General features: G+C 40.1%; 1 protein-coding gene across 1 annotated transcript in view; it reads right to left on the bottom strand.

Annotated features, from left to right (window-relative positions):
• CCDC148 (coiled-coil domain containing 148) overlaps window positions 1-22,130 on the bottom strand; it is a 130,123-nt gene that overhangs the window by 75,337 nt on the left and 32,656 nt on the right. Inside the window, exons 3-9 of the mRNA XM_054043310.1 lie at window positions 21,545-21,610; window positions 18,860-18,981; window positions 10,200-10,303; window positions 7,730-7,812; window positions 7,422-7,585; window positions 6,965-7,060; window positions 6,689-6,870 (exon numbers count right to left, since the gene is read on the bottom strand). Of these exons, the coding sequence (XP_053899285.1) occupies window positions 6,689-6,870; window positions 6,965-7,060; window positions 7,422-7,585; window positions 7,730-7,812; window positions 10,200-10,303; window positions 18,860-18,981; window positions 21,545-21,610 (817 nt within the window). The remainder of the gene's footprint in view (window positions 1-6,688; window positions 6,871-6,964; window positions 7,061-7,421; window positions 7,586-7,729; window positions 7,813-10,199; window positions 10,304-18,859; window positions 18,982-21,544; window positions 21,611-22,130) is intronic.

Raw genomic sequence — 22,130 nt, 5'->3', positions numbered from 1 at the left:
GACAGAAGGAGCACCACGTGATCCCACACCTGCGACCGGGAGCTGCCTTTGACCAACCAGTCATCTAGATAGGGGAAGATCTGGACCCCCCTAGCGCCTGAGGTAGGCCACCACCACTGACATACATTTCGTGAATACCCTGGGGGCAGCTGACCGGCCAAACAGGAAGACCGTAAATTGGTAGTGTTCCTGCCCCACCATGAAAACGGAGGAAGTGTCTGTGCCCCTCGAATATATGAATGTGAAAGTACACATCCTGCAGATCGAGGGTGGCATACCAGTCCCCGGGATCCAGGGAGGGGATGACTGAGGCTAGGGAGACCATGCGGAACTTGAGCTTCACCAGAGGTTGCAATGTGAAGAATGTCCAAAAGTTTATGTTAAGTCTTGCGACCCTCCTCTAAGGGAATCTGGAGCTAGTCATCCTCTTCATAAGCTCCTGGAACTGTTTAAAACAATACACATTAGAGGGCCAAGGGGGTATTACTGCTTCATCAGATGAAGATATGCTAGTTTGTGGAATCATGTTCTCATCAGCCCTTGCTCTTGTTACTCAAAAAGACTCCTTGTGAGATGGAAGATGGTTGGGAGGAACAGGGGATTGCTGACTGCTGTCTCTAGCACTCCCCATGGGCGTAACTGGGTGCTCTGGAAAATTATTGCTGATAGGCAGCCCATTTCTTGAAGCATTTCTTTAAGAAAAAAATGTCAAGAGAGGCAGCTCTGGTTTGGTAATCGAGCAAGCCTCATACTGAAATCTGAGAGTCAGAAGAAGGTGTCACAGATATGGAAATTTCCTGCAATATCTTTGGAAGATCCTAATATAGTAAGTTTATGTATCATTGTGGGCCAGGGATTGTATGTAATTCCATGCAGGAGGGTGACCACAGCCCTCCAGGAACTATGAACGTTAGGGGGTGATTAGGCAGATTCAGGTTGTAACACCTCTCGAGAGGTCCTGCCTTTAGGAGAGGCTCACATATACTGGTTCAAACTGGATTCTCTGGAGACCAGAAAAAGAAAGGTCTCTTGGATAAACAGCCAGTCTTTAAATTGACTCATGGCCTTCTTTTTGATACAGCAAATGGATAGAACCTTATGTCCAAGAGGAAGGCCCCCATTCTTAGTCTTTCCAACCTTACCCTGACACCTGACAGAGCCAGAGACTGGAGTTGGGGTGACCTTTGATAAGCTTTTGAGCATGTGTGTAGGTTCTTTAATTCTTTTGAATATGTTTTCTCTGTAATGCTTTCACCATAAGAATAAACATGCTTACTTATAAAGGACTGTGTGGTAACTTGTAACAGTGGGCAATTATGCTCTTTATAGCCCCTGAAGAGAGAGCAAAGCACAGATGTTGGTCTGTTTAGGTAGTCTGGCTTGCTGGAAATGACAGAAAAGGCAGGGAACGGAGCAGCCTGGAAAAACCCGTCAGAAAGGAGAGAGAGGTGACAGTTGGCAGCTTAAAAGTAGGTGCCTTTTCTGGACCACAGAAGACAAAAAAATACACATGCAGTTACCCTGAACTGTGTAAGTAAGAACATAAGAATGGCCATATTGGGTCAGACCAATGGTCCACCTAGCTCAGTATCCTGTCTTCTGACAGTGGCCCTTGCCAGATGCTTCAGAGAGAATGAACACAACAGGGCAATTATCGCATCCCAGTATCTGGCAGTCAGAGGTTTGTATCCTCTTCATGGACAGTGGTTGTGATCAGGGAAGTTGTCTGTCTCTTTTCATGAATACCAGAGAGCTAGACGGTACTGAAGAAAGTTGTGGTATTGATGATGTACAAGGTTCTCGTACAGAATCTTTCAGTGCTCATTAGTTGAGGGTACTCAGGTTCATCTGAGACAAACAAGTCTCCGGAGAATCTAAACTCCTATGGTGGTGGGTGGATCTGAGCTGAAAATTAGCGAGGCTCTGTGGTGGTAGGCAGCGGCACTGAGGATGACCTTTGCTTCTCTGGTACAGGTCTATCACCTTGTAATGCAGATTGAATACCTGAGGTAACGTGGGAGGAGAACCCACAGTCAGTGCCAATCTCTTTGAAGCAGAATTCTTAGGATCACTAATACCTTGGTAGTGTCAGGAAGGTACTGAAGCTGACTTTGGTACTAAGGAATACTGGGTACCATGTGGCTCAGAAGATCCTGGACTTAGCTGAAGAATCCTCAGTTCCAAGGGAGCCTGGTGGGATGCGAGGTCTCCAGAACAGTAGGTCTTTGTGGTGACCTAGGTTTCTTGGCACCAACTTTTCTTTGAGGAGACCTGGAACTCTTCTTTCCCAAAGTCGTGGTGTTGTACACTGTGGTTATGTCCCGCAAAAATATAGCAGGTGAGCAGACTCAGGAGGTCAACAGCATACTGTGCTCACTGGAGGACAGCTTTACAGGGATGATTGTGGGGTGTCTGGGCCCATATCGGAGGCAGGTTGAAGGGAGCGCTCCATCATCAGAAACCTAATCTTAATCTCCCTATTTTTCTCGACCTAGTCTTAAACCCCAAACAGATTTTATGCTCATGGGACATGAGTGTCCCCTAAGCAGTGGATACAGTGAGAGTGATAGTAGAATCCCAGCAATGTTTAAATCTCATGCATTTAGGCATACCCTGAGGATAAAAACTCCCAAAGGGGAAGAGCTCCCTTGGGGAAGGGGGAGAGGGGGAGAAGATCTGACAAAGAAATCTCCTCAATCAAAACTAAAAGCTACTGAAAACTAAAGACAAAAAAAGCCTAACAATAAATGAAGACTAAAGCTATCCTTAAAGGGGAATCTAGCTAGAAGAAGGCACTACAATATGCTCCTCTCAGGCAAAGGCGATTGAGAAGGAACTGAGGGCATTTTGTCCAACATTCATGGGGCATGAAGGCATGAGGCTAGCTAGGGCACATGTACTATGTCAGGGGTCAGCAACGTTTGGCACGCGGCTTGCCAGGGTAAGCACAGGGAAGCGGCATGGGCGAGGGATGTGCTGGCCACGGCTTCCCGCCGCCCCCATTGGCCCGGGACGGCGAACCGTGGCCAGTGGGGGCCGCAATCGGCCGAACCTGCCACATCAGCAGGTAAATAAACTGGCCCGGCCCGCCAGGGTGCTTACCCTGGCAAGCCGCATGCCAAACGTTGCCGACCCCTGTACTATGTTATGACTATAGCATGGTTGCAATAGTACATTAAGGGAGAACACTAGAGCGAGACAAAACAATTGTTTGCAAACCTTCAGAATAGCCGTTTGTTCTTGATCTTTTTGTTCACTTTTTCTCAGACACGGTTTTTCATCACATGAATGTTTGAGGCTACTTTGGGTGTGAATATCCATATTCATACACAAATTTGAGTATCTGCATAAGAATATTACAGGAAGTGACCTCCCCTGCTTATAATACTCTAGCCATTAAGTCTGGGAGTAGAAACAGTACCATCTGAATTTAGTGACCAATAGTTCATGTTGTAGTTGAGGTAAATACTTTGCATAACTAGAGGCTATAAGAGTTTCTATTACAGTGTTTGCAAATTATGTGCAATTCTGCAAATGTATTTGTAATTATTCAAAGAGTAAAAAGGGCTAAATTAATCAGAAAGTTTTTTCTTACAATTAGTTTGCCCAGCTCTAATGGACACGAAGTGTTCCCACCATGACAGCTGGTAATCATGTTTGGTAACAATTTGAACCCTAGCAATAAGCTATCATATGATGGAGATAAAGGAAGCTTTTTGTACCTTCCCAAAGATACTTGTTCACATTTTCCTGCATTTGTAGGCTACTATAATTGACTAAATTGACTATTTATAGTGCTAAAGCTGACAATTTTGCATGGGATGCAAGAGGAGAAAAACCCCCACAAAGATTCATCTTCATTCTTGGTAAAGAAATATTTTAAGACCTGCCAATTTTATTTATTTTAAATAAAATGACTCAGATTCAATGGTCAGAAGGGAACATTATCATCATCTAGTCTGACCATCTACATAGCAGGCCATAGAACCACACCCAGTAACATCTCCATCAATTTCATAACTCTAAATAAATCTCTCAGAAAAATATCCAGTCTTGATTTCAATATTTCAGGTGACTAGAATCCACCATGTCTCTAGGCAAATTGTTCCAATGACGAATTACTCTCACTGATGGATCTCCACCTTCATGAGAAGGGAAATGGAGAAGTTCTTTAGGTCTCCAAGAAGAGATCTGGAGGACCTTCAGGAAGAAGTTTGTGATTCATCCTGATCCACTTATGACTTTCAACTGAAGTTCTGCAGCTCCATGACAAGGTTCATCAGCTTCGCATAGACAGTCAGAGAAAGTATGATTCAGCCTCCTGGGGATTCATACATACTTTTCCCTTCAGATACATTAGGGGTGTTGCACATAGCCAGGCAGAATGTCCTGGAACATATAGTTTTAGTTTAGCTTTCGTGAATATCCAATATATCATCTAAAATATGTGAGAGTTTGAGTACACTACAGATAATATTTAAACAGATACCACACCTCTCTAGATGCCAAGAGATGTCAGACTTTTATCATGGTGAAAACATGGCCCAAATTTTAAATGTGGCACTTGCTTTCATACACATCTTTTTTCCACTAGAAGTGTCTATAACCATTATTTGGTTTCAGAACTGAAACATGGCAATTGTCCTATACATAATAACTCCTCTCAGGCAGCTGCTTCCTCTGAAGCAGATTTACCAAGAGTTAATCCCTAGCTTTATATCCTCTAAAGAATATAAACAACTCATAAGGGAAGTTACCCTCTTCAACTCATAATCCCCAGATATCCTTTACAATAGCCAGGACAATGTAAACTGGATGCGCTGTTGAATCTGCAGACAGACAGACTGCAACAATACCACTGAATGAGATGTCAACTTCCCCAGCATGTCAACCATATGATTGCTGATTGTTGTACCAGACACATCCAACTATACAGCGGGGCTAGATTTACTTGACATACTCTGATATTTTATTCATTTGAAAGGACACTGCACAGTATGCACATTTTGAATATACAAATAAGTAGTTTAATATTCAATTCCTCTTTCAGTTATTTAGATAATTTAGACATTTGCCTGTATCCTTAGAGCTTGAGGTAAAAAAGGTGTTTACAGACTCAGCAGTTTGATTGTGGCATATTTCAGGATTTTCTATAACAAAATATATGTCCCAGCAGCAGTAAAAAGGAGGCTTTAATTTAATAAAACTACATAATCCAGCCTCTCAAATTAAAAATGCTACCTACCAATAGTAGCCTCAATTTCATAATTTGCTGTTTCCTCAACTATGCAGTTTGGTAGTTTTCATTATCTGTAATATTTACTTATTTTTTCATTTCTTAAACAAGAAATGAAACACTCACCTATTCCAACTCTACCAAGAAAAGGAATAACAGCTATCTCAGCATCTGAGCCTGACTTTTATCTCTTATAAGTCTCTTTCATCCATCCACTGACAGGGGGATTTTACCTTTTCCTTGGAGTTAGCGAGTAACTAATATAAGATGCACACCCCCCAACACTTATATGAAAAAGGGGCAACACACATAATTCTGAACTATGTTTGGAACAGCTAACTAAATTTTAAGACTTTGTAATTCTATTTCAGGGTTCTCAAATTCAGCTGAGAGTAAATTTAGAGCTTCTCTACACATCAGACGATGGCAAGCTAGGGTATGGGTGAGCACTAACCTGCCATGCTCTAACTGTTTACGTGCACCCTGCTGAAACAGGACTAGCTCAAAGCACTCCAATGAACTGTTAATGTGCATCAACAGAGTGCACATGAACAGTTAGAGCATGGCACGCTAGTGCAGGGTAGATTCACACACCAGATTGCCACAGTCTAATTGTTCATGTAGACAAACTCTTTATAAAGTACTCCATAGTTATCAGAATTTTGAAACAAAATTATAGCCTTGTAATTAAACATTTGGTCTCTACTATCCCTAAAATAAAATAATATTTCTAAAAAGAGTTATACAATACCAATGTTACCAATTCTCATCATTTTTGTTGTTACTATTTTTACTACTGTAGCCTGTACAAGTTTTAGACATGGACCAGTACTCCACTGAGCTAGGTGCAAACACAAAACAAAACAAAAAACAAACAGTCTTAAAGACCTACCTCTTGGGGGCAGCTAATTCTCTTTTTTTAATGGTCCCTTTAAAAGAGCTCCACACTAGACCTATAAATAGCTTTTATAATATGTCTTCATGGTAATCTACTGCTGCAATGATCTGCACTTCATGAAAAGATTAGGACTCTGCTGTCACACATGAGTGTTTATATTTTAGATTTCCCTAAGGAAGGAAGTGCAAATGTTTTTTCCTAATGTGAAATAATTACCATACAAAAATAACGTTCAAAGGAATTTCTATCCATAGAAGGACAAAGCCTGTGAAGATGACATTTGCTATACGTCATACTGTTGGTTCATTAATCCATAAAGAGTTTTGCTTATTATTTCAGGCAAGTTCTTTTGAAAAGAGTTGCAATTCTCTCTGCTGTGCAAATAGTTATTGACTATTTAATCCCATAGAACTGGATAGTGAGTCAACTATGTATTCTACTCAACAAAAGGAATAATTCTCCTACAAAAAGGAACTACAGTCTCTGGAGATGACAGAACACAGAACAGTTTGTTATCCTGCCCTCAAAAAATGAATCAAAACAGATTTTATTACCTGGATATTACTTTTAACTGTTGATCAATCTCTTGAAGTTTAGACCAATATTCATCTGCAAATTTATGGAATTCATTAAGGATTGAAGACTTCAAATCGGGGTATGGACATTCCAAGGCCAGTAACTGTATAGGAACTTCATGAAAAAGGCCAGTTTTCTCTTCAAAAGAGTATATTAGTACCTGAAAGAAAAAAAAATCAGTTATCAGTGGTCAAATACATTTTTTTATGTTGTGGAGTAACTCAATTAATTTGGAAATGTGACCATTCTCTTACTTTAGTCTTACAGTCTTCAAGCTCTTGTTCCAAAGCCAATTTTTCTTCATTAAGTAATTCCAAAATTGTTTTCTGTTGTTCCTTCACAAAGTCTACCTAGTTTTATGAAATATTAACAGTTAAAACTAATATTCTTCATATCAAAACTGTCATTTAGAAGCAAAGCCTAATTTTCTTCTACCATACACCAGTTTTACACAAGTGTAACTTCCCCAGAATTAATCCAGATTTACACTGGTGTAAGTGTGAGAATAATCAGGTGCACTGAGGTTGTTGATCATGGCCTTAAAAATTAATAGCGACAACATTTTCCGATAGTATATGCATCTTAAGATTACATTTCACACTTCTTTTAAAAGGCTTTGAAACTTTTTTCTCTCCCTCAAAAAAATAATAAGCAAAAGAAAATATTATAAAATTCAAAACAGCAACGAACTGTAAAAGTGAAGTTACCAACCTGCTCTAACACCTTGATTGGAATAAACTCATATTCCATGCAGGATTTCTGTGAAGAGTAGCACTGCATTTCAGACAGCCTGTATTTCAAATCCTCTCTCAGTTGCCAGATGGGATCTACTGTATTTGTTTGATATGTATCCCGTTCCTTTGTTAACTTATGTGCTATAGACAGTTAAACATAAAGCTTTCTCAAAAAAAAAAAAAATATATTTACTACATTGTTCTGTAGTTTATCTGAAATGGTGAATACATTTGTTTTTAAAAACCCCACTTAAATTAATCAAGAAATCAAGTGAAAATTCTTACCCAAGTCCCACATATCCAAAAGAAATTCACATTCAAGGCTCCCTTCATCAAGGAAAGTTTGTATTTCTGCTTCCACTTTATGTCTGAAATGTATAATTGAAACTTATGCAAAAACTTTAATTTCTTACTCATATAAACAAATATAGAAAACAACCACCACCCTACACACAATTAATGTTATAATTGAATAGGGGGAAGACTCTGTATAGAAGGCAATTAGGTGGGCTGGGGCAGAGATTAGGCAAGTCAGCAGAATACAGGATACATATCAGGCCCTCTGGCACCATGCCTATTCCAAAGAAAAGACCACTTTCCTTTGGATTCCCCTCTGTCATGCCAATCCCTGGAGGCAACCCTATCCAGAGGGGTCCCGGATACTGCAACTCCACTGGGGCTGCACTGTTTCTGAATGACAGGAGCAAGGCTTGGGGACACAAAATTGGAGAGTAGGCATGATGTCTCCATAAGGATGGCATGGGGCCTCCCACTGATTCTCTATGATCCACAATAAGACCCACTACTAGTCATTCAGTCACAAAGGTCTAGTGACCTTGCTAGGCAAAAATGAAAGTATTCTACAAAAGCAGTAGGATACTTTAACTTTAGGCTGCTCTACAAGAGAAGAGTAGAATAAGTCTCCTTTGCATTCAAGAGAAGTGGGGGGAAAAAGACACCTTGAATTACACTCTCCTAGAAGAGATTTGCAGGATTAAAAGCTGATCTGAGGTTGGCTATGGAAACTACCATCCCTTGGACAAGAGTGCTGCTACTGATCAGCGGAGTGTGGTGATAAATGCAGACCCTCAGAGCATTAAGGGCCCATTTCTACTTGAGTTTTGTATGCAAAGTGCTTGCAGAATCAGGCATCATGTCATCTAAACACTTTGGGGAAAAAATAAAACCTAGGAGGCAGTCAAATATATAATTCCAAGGAAAAACCTGATGGTATTTCCGTATTTTACCTCAACAAAATGAAGAAATATCTTCTGAAGTACATTAGTAGTGCAGTGGCAGCAAGAAGCTTATTCACCATTATTAATTAGGGCCAAATCATGCCTTCAGATATAAGCAATGACCATACCACTCTTTTTGAAATAAGTGTGAGTTGCATATCATATTTGAGGACAGAATGTGACCATTTATAAAGAATTAAACATTAGGGGCTCCGGAGTGCGGAGTTGCCAATATTCCAATAGGTTCTAGGCTGCTCAGATATTGATTGATAGCCAAATATTTGGCTGTGAATATGTGACTGAGAAAGAACACCCCACCCTCCCTGTCTTTACCTATCTTTTTCTTATCTGTAAACTCAGTTTAGACGTGGGTAGTTACAATCTCCCACTCTTTTCAAATACTCTACACCTACTGCTATTCGATTACAGTAACTCCTCACTTAAAGTCGTCCCGGTTAATGTTGTTTCATTGTTACGTTGCTGATCAATTAGGGAACATGCTCGTTTAAAGTTGTGCAATGCTCCCTTCTAACATCGTTTGGCAGCCGCCTGCTTTGTCCACTGCTTGCAGGAAGAGCAGCCCGTTGCAGCTAGCTGGTGGGGGCTTGTAACCAGGGTGGACCGGCAGCCCCCCTATCAGCTCCCCCTAAGTTCCCTGTGCTGCAGCCGCCCTGCAAGCTATCAATCGGCAGCTCAGCCGTCCCTCCCCCCACTGCCATGTACTGCTCCTGCCCTCTGCCTTGGAGCTGCTCCCAGAGACTCCTGCTTGCTGTGCAGACAGGGAAGGGGGGGGATAATGTCAGGGTGTCCCCCTCCCCCCTGCTCCTGCACCCCGCTTACCCCTTCTCCATATACAGCAGGGAGGGGACACAGACGGAGAGAGACAGAGCGAGCTTGGGGCAGCAGCTGCTGTCTGAACTTCCTGATGCACTTAAAAAGACAATGCACTTAAGAGTGGGTCAGCTTACTTAAAGGGGCAGTGTGCATCTCTCTCTCTCTCCCACACACAAGGTGTGTGTCTGTCTCTGTCTGCTATGCTGTCTCCCCTCTCTCGTGTTCGTGCTGCCTTGAGTGAGAGGCTACATTAACAACACTGTGTTAACCCTTGAGGGCTCAGCCGAGTGCTAGTTCATCATTTAGCAGCAAGGCATTCCCTGGGAAATATCCGTCCCTCTTCCACCCTCTAACTTCACCACCTCAGCCAAGCTTCACAATCATCATAGCTGTGAATAGTATTAATTTTTTTGTTTAAAACGTATACTGTGTGTATATCTATATAATATATAGTTTTTTGTCTGGTGAAAAATATTTCCCTGGAACCTAACCCCCCCTATTTACATTAATTCTTATGGGGAAATTGGATTCGCTTAACATCGTTCGCTTAAAGTCGCATTTTTCAGGAACATAACTACAACGTTAAGCGAGGAGTTACTTTTTCTTTCAAACAAGCAGTCTATACCAACATTTTTGCTATCGAAGTATTTCTTTTATAATCTCTAAGATTTCCCAGTTATTACCTGTTCTCACTCAGTCGTTTATGCTCTTGCCACCAGATCTGGTGGTGCTGTTTCAGCAGCATTTGTTCTTTGTTAGTTTTTGAAACTTGTTCTACTCTTTTAACCTGTGTGAAAAAGGAAAAAGAAAAAATTCTTACTAGTATTGAAATTAGTTTGGTATATTTACAAAATGGCTTCCCCAAATAAACAGTTGATATTAGGTTGCATGAACCTATGTGCCCTCGCAAGCACATCTTTGTGAGAAACAGAGCTGACTGAAAATTTAAAACAAATTTTTCTTATAAAAAATGACGTAGGAAATTTTCATGAAGGCTTTACTTTAGTTTTCCCATTTTTTGATGAAAATTAAACAAAGGAAAAGCAAAAAAAAGTCAGTGCTTTTTTAAAATTATTCCCCCCCACACACCTTTAAATCTTTCTGCTCCCACTCCCCTTATTCAGTGGCAAAATGGAAAAAGGGAAGGGGAGACGAAAGAGAGAGAGTGAAAAAGGGGAAGAAGGGAAGTTGACACTCCCACCCCCAGCCAATGTAAAATAATTTTTTTTAGCTGAAAATGTTCAAAGAATGTTGATGAATGAAAAATCATTTCTATTGGAAATATGTAGAACAAAAAAATGAAGTTTTCAGATTTTTTTCACAAAAAATTATTTCCACTTTTCAACCAACTCTAGTGAGAAACAACATTTTGATCTAAATTGAGAAATTGCTCCTATCTCCTAGGCGCTTGTCTCTTCCTCCTTCGCAGTGCACACAACTGGATCAGTGATACAAGCAGTCCACATAAGGGAGGAAGGAGACAATTCATAACTCTTCTGTCCCTACAAGGGCAGATAAGGCAAGTGATAATTTTGCCCTTTGTTAACTAGCATAACTTTTTATCCATCGAGTGATAAAGTAAAAACCCTATTTTAAAACTAATATTTTTCACTTTAAAAACTAGCAAATATTTAAGTCTTTCAAACATAGCTGAGTTAAAAATATCTTCGAGCAGAGAGTCACTTTTAGTTTTCTACAAATTACTTTCACCTCATATAATGCCAGACTGTTGAGCTCTTACTTACATTTGTGAGCACTTATGTAATCTTATTGAAGTGAATGGGGCTGTGACGTTGCACTCCATATGTTTATGGAAATATGCTTATGAGTATGAATATAATGTAACTGAACTATGCTTTATGCAAAAGGTCTCTTGTAAGGCACCATTACAAAGCTTATAATCTACTGAGTGTGTTAATCCTATTTGTATGAATGTATCATTCTTGTATCTGTAGCTAGAAATATGAAGTATTACTCTGAAGTCCTATTGTAATTATGCAAAGTGTGGGCCATTAATGGTGGTTTAGAATCTTGATGGCTCCCACTGACCAGGACAATTGGTTGTAAATGGCTCTGTTTACTTGTAAGCCTTCCTGTATACCTGGGTGCCAGCCAGTGAGTAATGAAGTCTCACAGGAGATGTGAACACGTCACATGATACTGGAATCTATCTTAAACCTGTTGGTTTTCCATTTAGAAGGAAGGGTGGAAACCCAGAGAGAGACAAATGATTGCCGCCTTATGCCAAAGATATAAAAGTGGGTTGAAGAGAACAAAGGGGGCTGAAGTCATGAAAAAGCCCCTAGTTACCACCTGAGCTGGAACTAACAAGAACTGTACCGGGGAAAGGATTGGGCCCAGACTAGGAAGAAGTCTATTCTGTGAAAGAAGCTATTGGAACATCTCTGTGAGATTTACCTGTATTCAGTTTCTTAATGTATTAGGCTTAGACTTGCGTGTTTTCTTATATTTTGCTTGGTAACTTACTTTGTTCTGTCTGTTATTACTTGAAACCACTTAAATTCTACTTTTATACTTAATAAAATCGCTTTTGTTTATTAACCAACCCAGTGTAAGTGATTAATACCTGCGGGAGCAAACAGCTGTGCATATCTCTCTATCAGTGTTATAGAGGATGGACAATTTATGCGTTTACCCTGTATAAGCTTTATACAGAGTAAAATGGATTTATTTGGGGTTTGGATCCCACTGGGAGCTGCGTGTCTGGGTGCTGGAGCTAGCTAACCTGCTGAGTGATTTTCAGTTAAAGCCTGCAGCTTTGGGGTAGGGAGGCGGGGGAGGGTTCAGACCTAGGTCTGTGTTGTGGCAGACTAGCGTGTCTGGCTCAACAAAGAAGGGTTCTGAAGTTCCAAGCCATCAGGGAAAATGGGCTCAGAAGTAATCCAGCACATCAGGTGACAATGCCAAGGGGGTCTCTGTGACCGAACCTGTCACAGGGGCTACTTAAGAGTGATTACTAACATGAAAAAGGGCTTCACAATCTGGCCCAAAAGAAGGCTTACTAATGAGAACTGCCCTAATTTAATACACACAAGTCTTATCTACACAGTGCTTTTGTCTGCACCTAAAGGGTGTACATTTTAGTCCACACTAGCACACTAGTATTGCACACTAACTGGCCTGTGTAAACCCTGCTGGCAGGCACTAAAAGTTCCCTAGTGCACATGAATGGACTCCCATTTCAAACAATTAACATGTACTAGGGAACTTTTAGATGTGCCAGCAGGATCTGCACAGACCAGTTAGTGTGCAATGTGCTAGTATGGACTAAAATTTACATCCTTATAATGCAAACTTAAAGCATCACATAGACAAACTCTAATATAAACAATGATATAAAGGAGTGATATCTTCATCATCCTCAGGAGAATATAAAAGATGAAGTACAATACAACATACTTCAAGTATATAAAAATCATGGAAATGAGAAGGGACCATGAAAGGTCATCTAGTCCAGCCCCCTGCACTGAGGCAGGACCAAGTATACATAGATGAGGGGCTTTAACTGGGGATTATTATACGGGGGTTGCAAACTGTCAGCCTCCACCACCAAGACCCGCTTTGCCTACAGCATTTAGAATAGTGTTAAATATGAAAAAATGTGTTTTTAATATATAAGGGGGGATCACACTCTGAGGCTTGCCGAAAGGGGTCACCAATACAAAAGTTTGAGAACCACTGACATAGATCATCCCTAACAGATGTTTGTCTAATCTGTTCTTATAAACCTCCAATGACAGGAATTCTAAAACCTCTCTAGATAACCTGTTCCAGTTAAACTATTCTTATAATTAGGAAGTTTTTCTTAACATCTAACCTACGCCTCCCTTGCTGCAAACTAAGCAGAATACTTCCCCCCAGCTACACTACTGTGTTCTCCTTTATGGCAATGGGGAACAATTGATCACAATCCTTTTTATAACACTGCTTAACGTATATGAAGACTTATCAGGTTCCCCCCGTAAGCCTTCTCTTCTCTATACTAAACATGTCCAATTCTTTCAACCTTTTCTCATAGGTCAGGTTTTCTAAACCTTTTGTCATTTTTGTTCCTCTCCTCTGGACTCTCCAATTTATCCACATCTTTCTTGAAGTATGGCATACAAAACTGGACACAGTATTCCAGATGACACATTTCCAGTGCCAAATAGAATGGAATAATTACCTTCCATGTCTTACATATGATTCCTATTAATACATCCCAGAATGATATTTGTCTTTTTTGTAACTACATCAGATTGTTGGGTCATATTCCGTTTGTGATCCACTATAATTAAGGCTACAACTCTGTCACAGAGACTCAGTGACTTGTACAAAATTCCAATAAATTCAGCGCTGGGCAGTGGGGCTCCGGGCTGGACCGTGAGTTTGGGGCTTGAAACATCCTGGGGCTTGGATTTCCCTCACAGCAGTTCTAATGCATGGCCAGGAAGGGGCACTCAGTAGGATCTGTGACAAAGGTGAAGTAAATAAACATGCTGTGTTTTCCCTCATCTGTTGAAGGAAGGAGGAAGTTCATTGTGAAGGCGCAGAGCCTGTCGCTGTCAAAAGAAATGTCCTGAGTGGGGATTAGGGTATAGTTAAGAAGAGTCCCCTAATTTGGCATTTCCTTGCTTTTAATGATTTGTCTTGGGGAGTGGATGTCAAATTTAACAAACTAATTAATCCCTTTTAAATAAAGTTTTTGTGTACGGAGGTTTTTTTTGGAGGGAGAGGGGGGAGAAGGGAGGATTGAATACAGCAAGAGTAGGGAGGTTTTGGATGGAATGGGAGACAAAATTTCCCTCAGCTTCTCTATGCTGTGGGATATGGAGGAAAGGGAAACAGCAGAGTACAGAGGACCAGGAGAAGCAAATTATAGTGGAAAGGGAGCCTCAGTGTGTCTGTTATTATCCTCCTTCAGTCCAGCACAACAGTGCCCACATTCTGAGGGCCAGGGTCAGCTTGTCAAACAACAAATCTGTTCCACTGTTCCAGCCATGGCTGCTCAAAGCAAAGGCCCCTTTGTCAAAGTCAGACAACTTTGACAGTCTTGTGAGCTACCATCACTGGAGCTTGTATCTCCTTTCCTCTGGGAGCCCCAACCACTACTCCTCTGACAGACCCAAAGAGGGGGAAAAAGAGACCCCCCCTATCAAGTAAGGAAAAGGTATGCTGAGCTGAGAACTGGGAGACCATGAGTTAAACATTCATAGCCCTTAACAAAAAAAGCAACATAGGGGAACACCTTTTTGATATTGTGCAGGTTTCAATGTACAGTTTTACCGCCTACTTGACTGGAAGAGACTTGTGAAAAATGAAATACCAAAAGACATAAGACTAAAATTTAGTTTTAAGTTTGAATGAGCTCAACAGAATTCTATGCTACCAGCTGATGAAGTAATAATATCTGCCAACTCTTTTGATAAATTATACCCGTACCATTAAAGGAAAGTTTCAGAGTAACAGCCGTGTTAGTCTGTATCCGCAAAAAGAAGAACAGGAGTACTTGTGGCACCTTAGAGACTAGTCTCTAAGGTGCCACAAGTACTCCTGTTCTTCTTTCATTAAAAGAAACTATACTATAAAGGAGACAAGTATTCCTGCTCTCATTCAATGTCACCTCTTTGCTCACAACTTCTTTTTGCAAGATTCCTTTCCTTGTCCTGAGGCCCAACAGACAATACTGCATATATTCTGATTAAGGTTTGACAAATAACATCCGCAAAAGATAACTAAAATGCATAAAGCAAAAATACAACATACCACATAAAAACCTAAGGTTCAGGGCCAGCTCCAGGCACCAGCGGAGCAAGCTCGTGCTTGGGGTGGCAGATTCTAAGGGGTGACATTCCGTCCAATCCTAGGGTGGCACGCACGCCCCCCCCTTTTTTTTTCCTTTCTTTTTTTTTTTTTGGTTCGCCGCTCCGGCCACCCTGTAGGGGGCGGCAGCGTGGAGGAGGGGAGCGCCCTGCTGGGAGTGGGCTGCACGCGTTGTCTGCCCCAACCGGTGCCAGGTCTGCAGCAAGCCCGGCAGGGCAGCCCGCGTCCTTCCTTCCCCGCCAACCAGAGCGGCGTGGAGCCCTCCCGGCAGGTGGTGAGGCGGGAGGGGCCAAGTGGCGAGTGCCCCGGCTGAAGGAAGCCCTGGCCGCCCCCCTTTTCTCTCTCCCCCCCTCCCTCCCTCTCCCCTCCGCTAGCCGGAGCACGCACTCCACTGCCCCTGGCACCCTGACTCCAGCCACCCCGCACGGGTTGTTTTGGTTTTTTTGCTTGGGGCGGCAAAAAAGCCAGAGCTGGCCCTGATAAGGTTACTTTGCTAAGTAACGTATTACATTTATTAAGTGCTGGTCACTGAAATTCTGAATTGCAATCTACAAGAACTCCTTAATCTTCTAAACAGGACTTTATCCTGCAATTTTTAGACAAAATTTCCCATTGACTTCTTTGGGAAGTTTACTCAAATAAAGACTCAGAATCAGGCCTTGCGTTTGCCAGACAAGATCCACTCATGCGGGCACATCCCTCCCACATAGAAGTTGGGAATCAGCTGCTTCTGCAGCACGGCATCTCCCCTGCCCTTCCCAAGAGCTCTATGGAAGGCCTTCCATGAGATTGGGATTTATGCAGAGTAATTGGTGAAGTTTGGGCTGACAATGATCAGGCCACATTAGGAGGGATGAAACCCAGGGATGTACTGTCTTACTGCACTTGCAGTTATCTGGGAAAAAACAATATAGCCACATTGGATGTTACTGTGGGAGGAGAGGGTGAGCATAGTTCATAATGATTTAGTTTTCTTTTGTGCTCTATGTAACAATAGTCCTAACCCAAAAGAAACTATTATAGTGAATGACTGATGTCAGTTTCTTTTGAAATTTAATTTTATTACCTTTATTACCTACCAATAATCAGTAAAAACTGCCATAAACCAAAAAAAGCCCTACTTTTACAAGGAATTATTACTTCTGTGTTTTTCTGTACCTGACCTTTATATTTGTGCTGAAGAATCTATTAGCAACTGCAAAGGAAAGAAGGAAGCCATATAGAACTAGCAGCACATTCTCCTGAATGGCAGGCAGGAGTCTTCCAGAATATCCACATCCTCTCTCCAGGATTAAAAGTTATTTTCTTAAAATGTGATTTTTAAAAAACATTATGGAGTCTGGTATATTTTCTTTTCCTCATAGAAAGCACAGTTTTTCCTTTTATGCCAAGTTCTTTGCAAGCTAAAAATCAAACCACGTATGTCTGGACACCCTTGATATCTCATGAATCCAAGAATCTCCTTAAATTACTTGAGTACAAAAAAAAGCATGCAAAATTAACCACAATACAGTGCAAGACAATTTCCATGTCTCAGCAACCTTATGAAACAGAATATAACAATGTTTAAGATTTATTGTGGCTTTCCAGTGATATAATATGGTTTAATTGAACCTTTGTAGAAAAGACCAAACCACTTTTCAAGTAGGTGTGAAAGAAGTGCTTTATTCGAGGTAGAGGTCTAGGGACTCAGCTACATTTTTATCCTCTTTATAAGACGATTCTGACCCATCAATGCAAGCCAGAACAAACCATACTGTAACTAAACAGTGGGATTAGAACTTAATTTAGCCACTATTTTTAAACTCAGCTGTTCTTGTAGTCTTTTGGGGCTAATTCACCAAAATCTCCTGAGTTTCCTCTGTAAGACTTTAGGGAATGTTGGGAGAAAGCCAAAATATAGTCTTAATATGCACCTCCAAAATGGGAGAAATGTAGAAATATATAGTGCAGGGCTTAAAGTGTGGTTCTACTCTGAAAGGTGACTGAAAAAATTGACATCTTGGTCAGCAGATCTGCATCCTATGTATTCAGAGCAATAACTTATTTTTGTGAAAAGTACATTTCCTCTCTAATACAGCTTTGGGAGAATTAAGTACCATTTTTACAAAGTCATTCTTCAGAGGAGAGCTGTACATTAAATTATTGATATTAATATTACATTAAGGTACAGATGAGGAAAGTTTTCAGGAAAAGGAATGGGAAGGAAAAGAAAAGAAAACAAAACAAAAGGAAAAGAAAAGAAAACAAAAGAAAAGAAAAAAGAAAAGACCATACACACAAACGCAGGATACCAACATCTTCTTTAGGTTTTTGGGGGGAAAACCTGCTCTGATATTGATGTCCAGTATTTTTTGTTTAACTCTTTTTCTCTCTTTAATGGTTTTTATACTAGCCAGTTTTCCCTGTCTGTCTAGAGATATCTTAAAGCAAGATATTGCTACTTATTTATATATGAACCTTGTTTAATTGCAGCTAATGCTGTTTTCAAATTGTTAGAAACCACTTATCCACTTACTTGTTAAGTAAAGCATACATTAACATATAGCGAATGTTCAGTTTACAATATTTCTATTCAAGAAGTCCGTAAAATACTTCACTAAGTCTCTGCCCCCACCCTACATTTTACCTATATTATATATCCCCCATCACAATAACATGTGAGTGCCTATTCTGGAATTAGACAGATCCAGATCATGTCTAACTCTTGCCACTTCTTCCTACACTACAGCATCTCTCATATTTACTCTTCATCCCAAAGCTAAAACTCAGGCCCAGGTCCTCATTGCAGTAGTTAATATATGAAGTCACTGCCTCTTTTCTGGCCTTCCCACAAATGCCATCTTGCTCTTAAAACGATTTAAAACACTTCTGTAATTCTCATCTATTTGGTTCATCACATTGACTATGTTATCTCCATCTCTCTCTTTGCATCTCCCCATGAGCTCCTCATTTTCCACCACTAATACAGGTACTTCTCCAGGAGCTTCTTCTTTTTATGACAAACACAGGTACTTGTCTTTACTTTTAAGACCTTTCATGATTTGAGTCTACTGAACATTTCTCATTAGATATCAAGTTGTCAGCCCTCACCTCTGCTCTGCCAAGGATACTAGCCTTTATTACCCATCAGTCCAACTTTCCTTAATACCCCTTCTTTGCATTTTCTTTCATGCAGACCTCTATGCATGGGGAAGCTCCTCATAAAAAGAAAATCAGCATATTGTCCTCCTTCAAATTCAGAGTGCTGTAACCACTGTTTATTGCACTAATCATAATAACACACTGTTACCTTTCTCCTCCTCCCATGCATTTGTTGTCCCTTGTCATATACTTAGACTGTAAGCTTCTTGGGGCAGGGACCTTCTTTTCATTATATATATGTAAGGTGCTTAACAATGGGCCCAGTCCCTGATACAGGCCTCTAAGCAGACCACAATACAAATAACAAACTGAAGCAGCTAAGAGAAGATTATTATACAGAAAAAATGAATTCTACTAGGAATAAAAAACAGCTTACCTTTAATTGTATATTAGCAGATGCTTTTTTCTTTTCTTCAGTAAGTGCATGTAGATGTTTATAGTCAACAGGTTTATACTTCTGGCTGAAAAGACCATTTTTCATACGAACAACCAGATTATCTATTTTTAACATAAAAAAGTCATTTCAAATTGTGTAGAAACATTTTTTAAATGTTGGACACAAAATTAAAGCTTAACTCACAGGATGATTGAGAGTATTGTACTTAAAACACATGATTTTGCTAAGAAAATATTAGGAAAATAGTTACACATTAAAAGTAATTTGTGTTCAGTGGATCTGATTTTCATTCCACTTTAGTGTCAAATCAGGAGTAACTACTGAAATAAACTGAGCTCCAAACTGGTAAAAATGATATCATAAACAGTTTCACAATTTGTCAATGATATTGGCAATCAACACCAAAAATTAACATAAGGAGCACAATGAGTTCTGGTTCATGACTACAGATCCTAAGCTCTACTGGAATGCAGATAAATAAATAATATTAAGTTTAAATTAAGTTTGCTGGAATTTTAGTAAATTCTAATAAAATAATAGAAAAACACAGGCTACAATGTACTTTTAGTTATTCCTGGTTCATAACTACTCAGACATATTTATCATGAACTCTGAATTAAGGAATCAGTATCACTTCTAAGATGTCAAGTGAATAGTTCTATTTACATATGACTGGAATGAATTATAGAAACCGAGTTATTTCAGCTATATATCAGACTGATTTTCCAATACAAGAACAGAAAACATTTTCCACTATATTTAATTCATTATTCTGAATTATGTAGACTTGGGGAGAGGGGGGAATAAATTTACTTTCTTTGAATATCTGGGAAGCCATCAGACTTCAAGGACAACATAATTAATTCCTACTGCATGCAACATAGGTTTTAACATCTGACTTCTGGATTCCTACAGTCACCGTTTAAAAGATCCAGACAAGCAGGTAGATACAAGACACATTGACTGGGATTTTCAAATGAGCCTATGGGAGTGGAAGCTTAAGGGAATTAGGCATCCAACTTCCTGAGGCTCCTTTGAAAATCCCAGCCACTGCCTGTTGCTTTGTGGTACTGCTAATCAGTTTTAGACACTGATGGCAAAAACACATCCTTGGTACAACTCAACTTCAATGGAATAATACCCTCCCTTCAGTCTCTCACCTCTCTCACACCTAAACAATCTAAGTGAGAGAGAGGGTATCTGGGATGACGACAGTGTGAGAGGGCAAGTAAAAAGGGAAAAAATAGCAGAGGAGGTAATAATGAATGTGGAGTATCAGATGAATAAGAACAGAAAGTGAGTCCATGGAGAGACTTAACAGACAGGCAGAAAAGGGAGAGGATAAAGAAAGGGGACAGGGGGAAATGGGAGAGACTACACTCATTTTTTTGAGCTTGAACTTTAACAGTCATCCATTTCACACAGAAAGATACATTAAAAGAGACCACTAAGGAAACATATAAAGGTACGTATGCTTCTGCCAACCATGAAATAATTACTTATCAGGATCTACATTAAACACCTGAAAAATATTTGTTCCATTACTAATGTTTGGTAAAGGCAATAATATTGTATGCCAACCCCAGGTAATAAGCCTCCATCATCCTGGAAATTTTCTTTCTAAATATATTTTTTTCATGTGCTCAAGAAATGACAGTGGTGGAGACTGAAGTAATCTTTTCCTAGCTCTCCACAACTTATTCCCTTTTTATATTTCTACCCGCATTTCCTTCCAGTCTACACATCCTTGCTGCTCACCCTAAGAAGCTTGTGTTATTCATGTCCTTCTTCTACACCTTTCTTTGTGCCTTCTTTCATGTAGCCTATGCCTGGAACCCCCTTCTAAACCCAGCCTCCACCCTCTTCTTTTAATCATGCTTCAAAAATTCACTCCTTCAAGTCAATGGGATCTGCCTACACAAGATTTCAATGCAGGAGGGATTGGAAAGAAAAGGCCCATCCCATTAGGTTACCTTATTTAGCAAAGCTTGCTATTATGTTTTGGTGTCAACATACCTTCTGATGGATTATTAAAAATAAAATGACATGGGGTGATGCTTCCAATATTGAGGTATGTGTTGCAAAGGAGCACCACATAAAATGCTAATGTAAACATCAGCAAAGCTACCTCATTATCCTCTTTAATGCTCTCCTTTGCTGTGATGCCTACAAAAAACTTGACAATGGTTAGGCCAGTAGTAATCTGAGACCTCTGCCTACTACACTGACCAATATTTTCCCATTGTTTTCTAGTACTCCCCTATCAGTATCCATCTGTTGTCCCTTATACTTAGCTTTTGGGGGGCAGAGACCTTCTTTTTGTTCTGTGTTTGTACCTTAGTACCTAGCTTCTAGGTGCTAAGGTAATACAAATAATTTTATGAACAACATTTACCTAGTAACAAACCAGATCTTATGACATTTACATATTACAGCTGGCAAAGGAGCACAATAAATAAAATGCGAAAGAAAAAACCCAATGGCTTCCAAAATGACCCCAGATGATATCTTCTATCATAAAAGAGGTTTTTTTAATACCAAAGATCAGAATGTTATAGTGCCATTCATAATTGTATGTAATTGTACACAGTAGCTTATAAATATTGTTATATTGTAGACTGTGATAGAACAGTTAAACTGGAATAAAAACTCAAATAGATATACCTATGTCACTAGTCCTGTGAGTTGTAATGAACGTTCGAAGGTCCCTTCCATTCATGTTTCTTACATCTGTTGAGAAATAAAAGTTTTGATATTCTAAAAACCAATTTAGCTAAGAAATTGTAATGTTCTTATTTTGTTTGTACACTGGGACAGGAAAGCTAGTGTCATATTGTTGAAGCTACCTTTTAACCAGATAATAAATTATAAGGGTTCATCTTTTGTTTTAGGACAGACTTCATGTATCACTTTGTGAAACATTAGCAAAATCCCTTTTATATTATATTGATGACATTAGAAGAAATAGAAAAAGTAGCCACTCTATGGTAGATCTATGTTACTCAGAAAAATGCAGTCAAACATGAAGTCATCCACTCATTATACATGTACTAATATCTGAAAGCCAGTGCTGTTGCATGGGTGCAGCCATAGGCACCGACTACATGAGTGCTCCCCTCCGCTCCCCATCCTGCCTGCCACAATCAGCTGTTCTGCAGCGTGCCAGAGGTGCTGGGGGGGTAGGGAGGGGAGGAGTGAGGGCCGGGCATGCTCAGGAGAGGGGGTAGGAAGAGATGGGGTGGAAAGGGGT

This window comes from Malaclemys terrapin, chromosome 11, assembly GCF_027887155.1.
Source record: "Malaclemys terrapin pileata isolate rMalTer1 chromosome 11, rMalTer1.hap1, whole genome shotgun sequence".
Taxonomy (NCBI): domain Eukaryota; kingdom Metazoa; phylum Chordata; order Testudines; family Emydidae; genus Malaclemys; species Malaclemys terrapin.
This window is presented reverse-complemented; position numbering and strand designations above follow the sequence as displayed.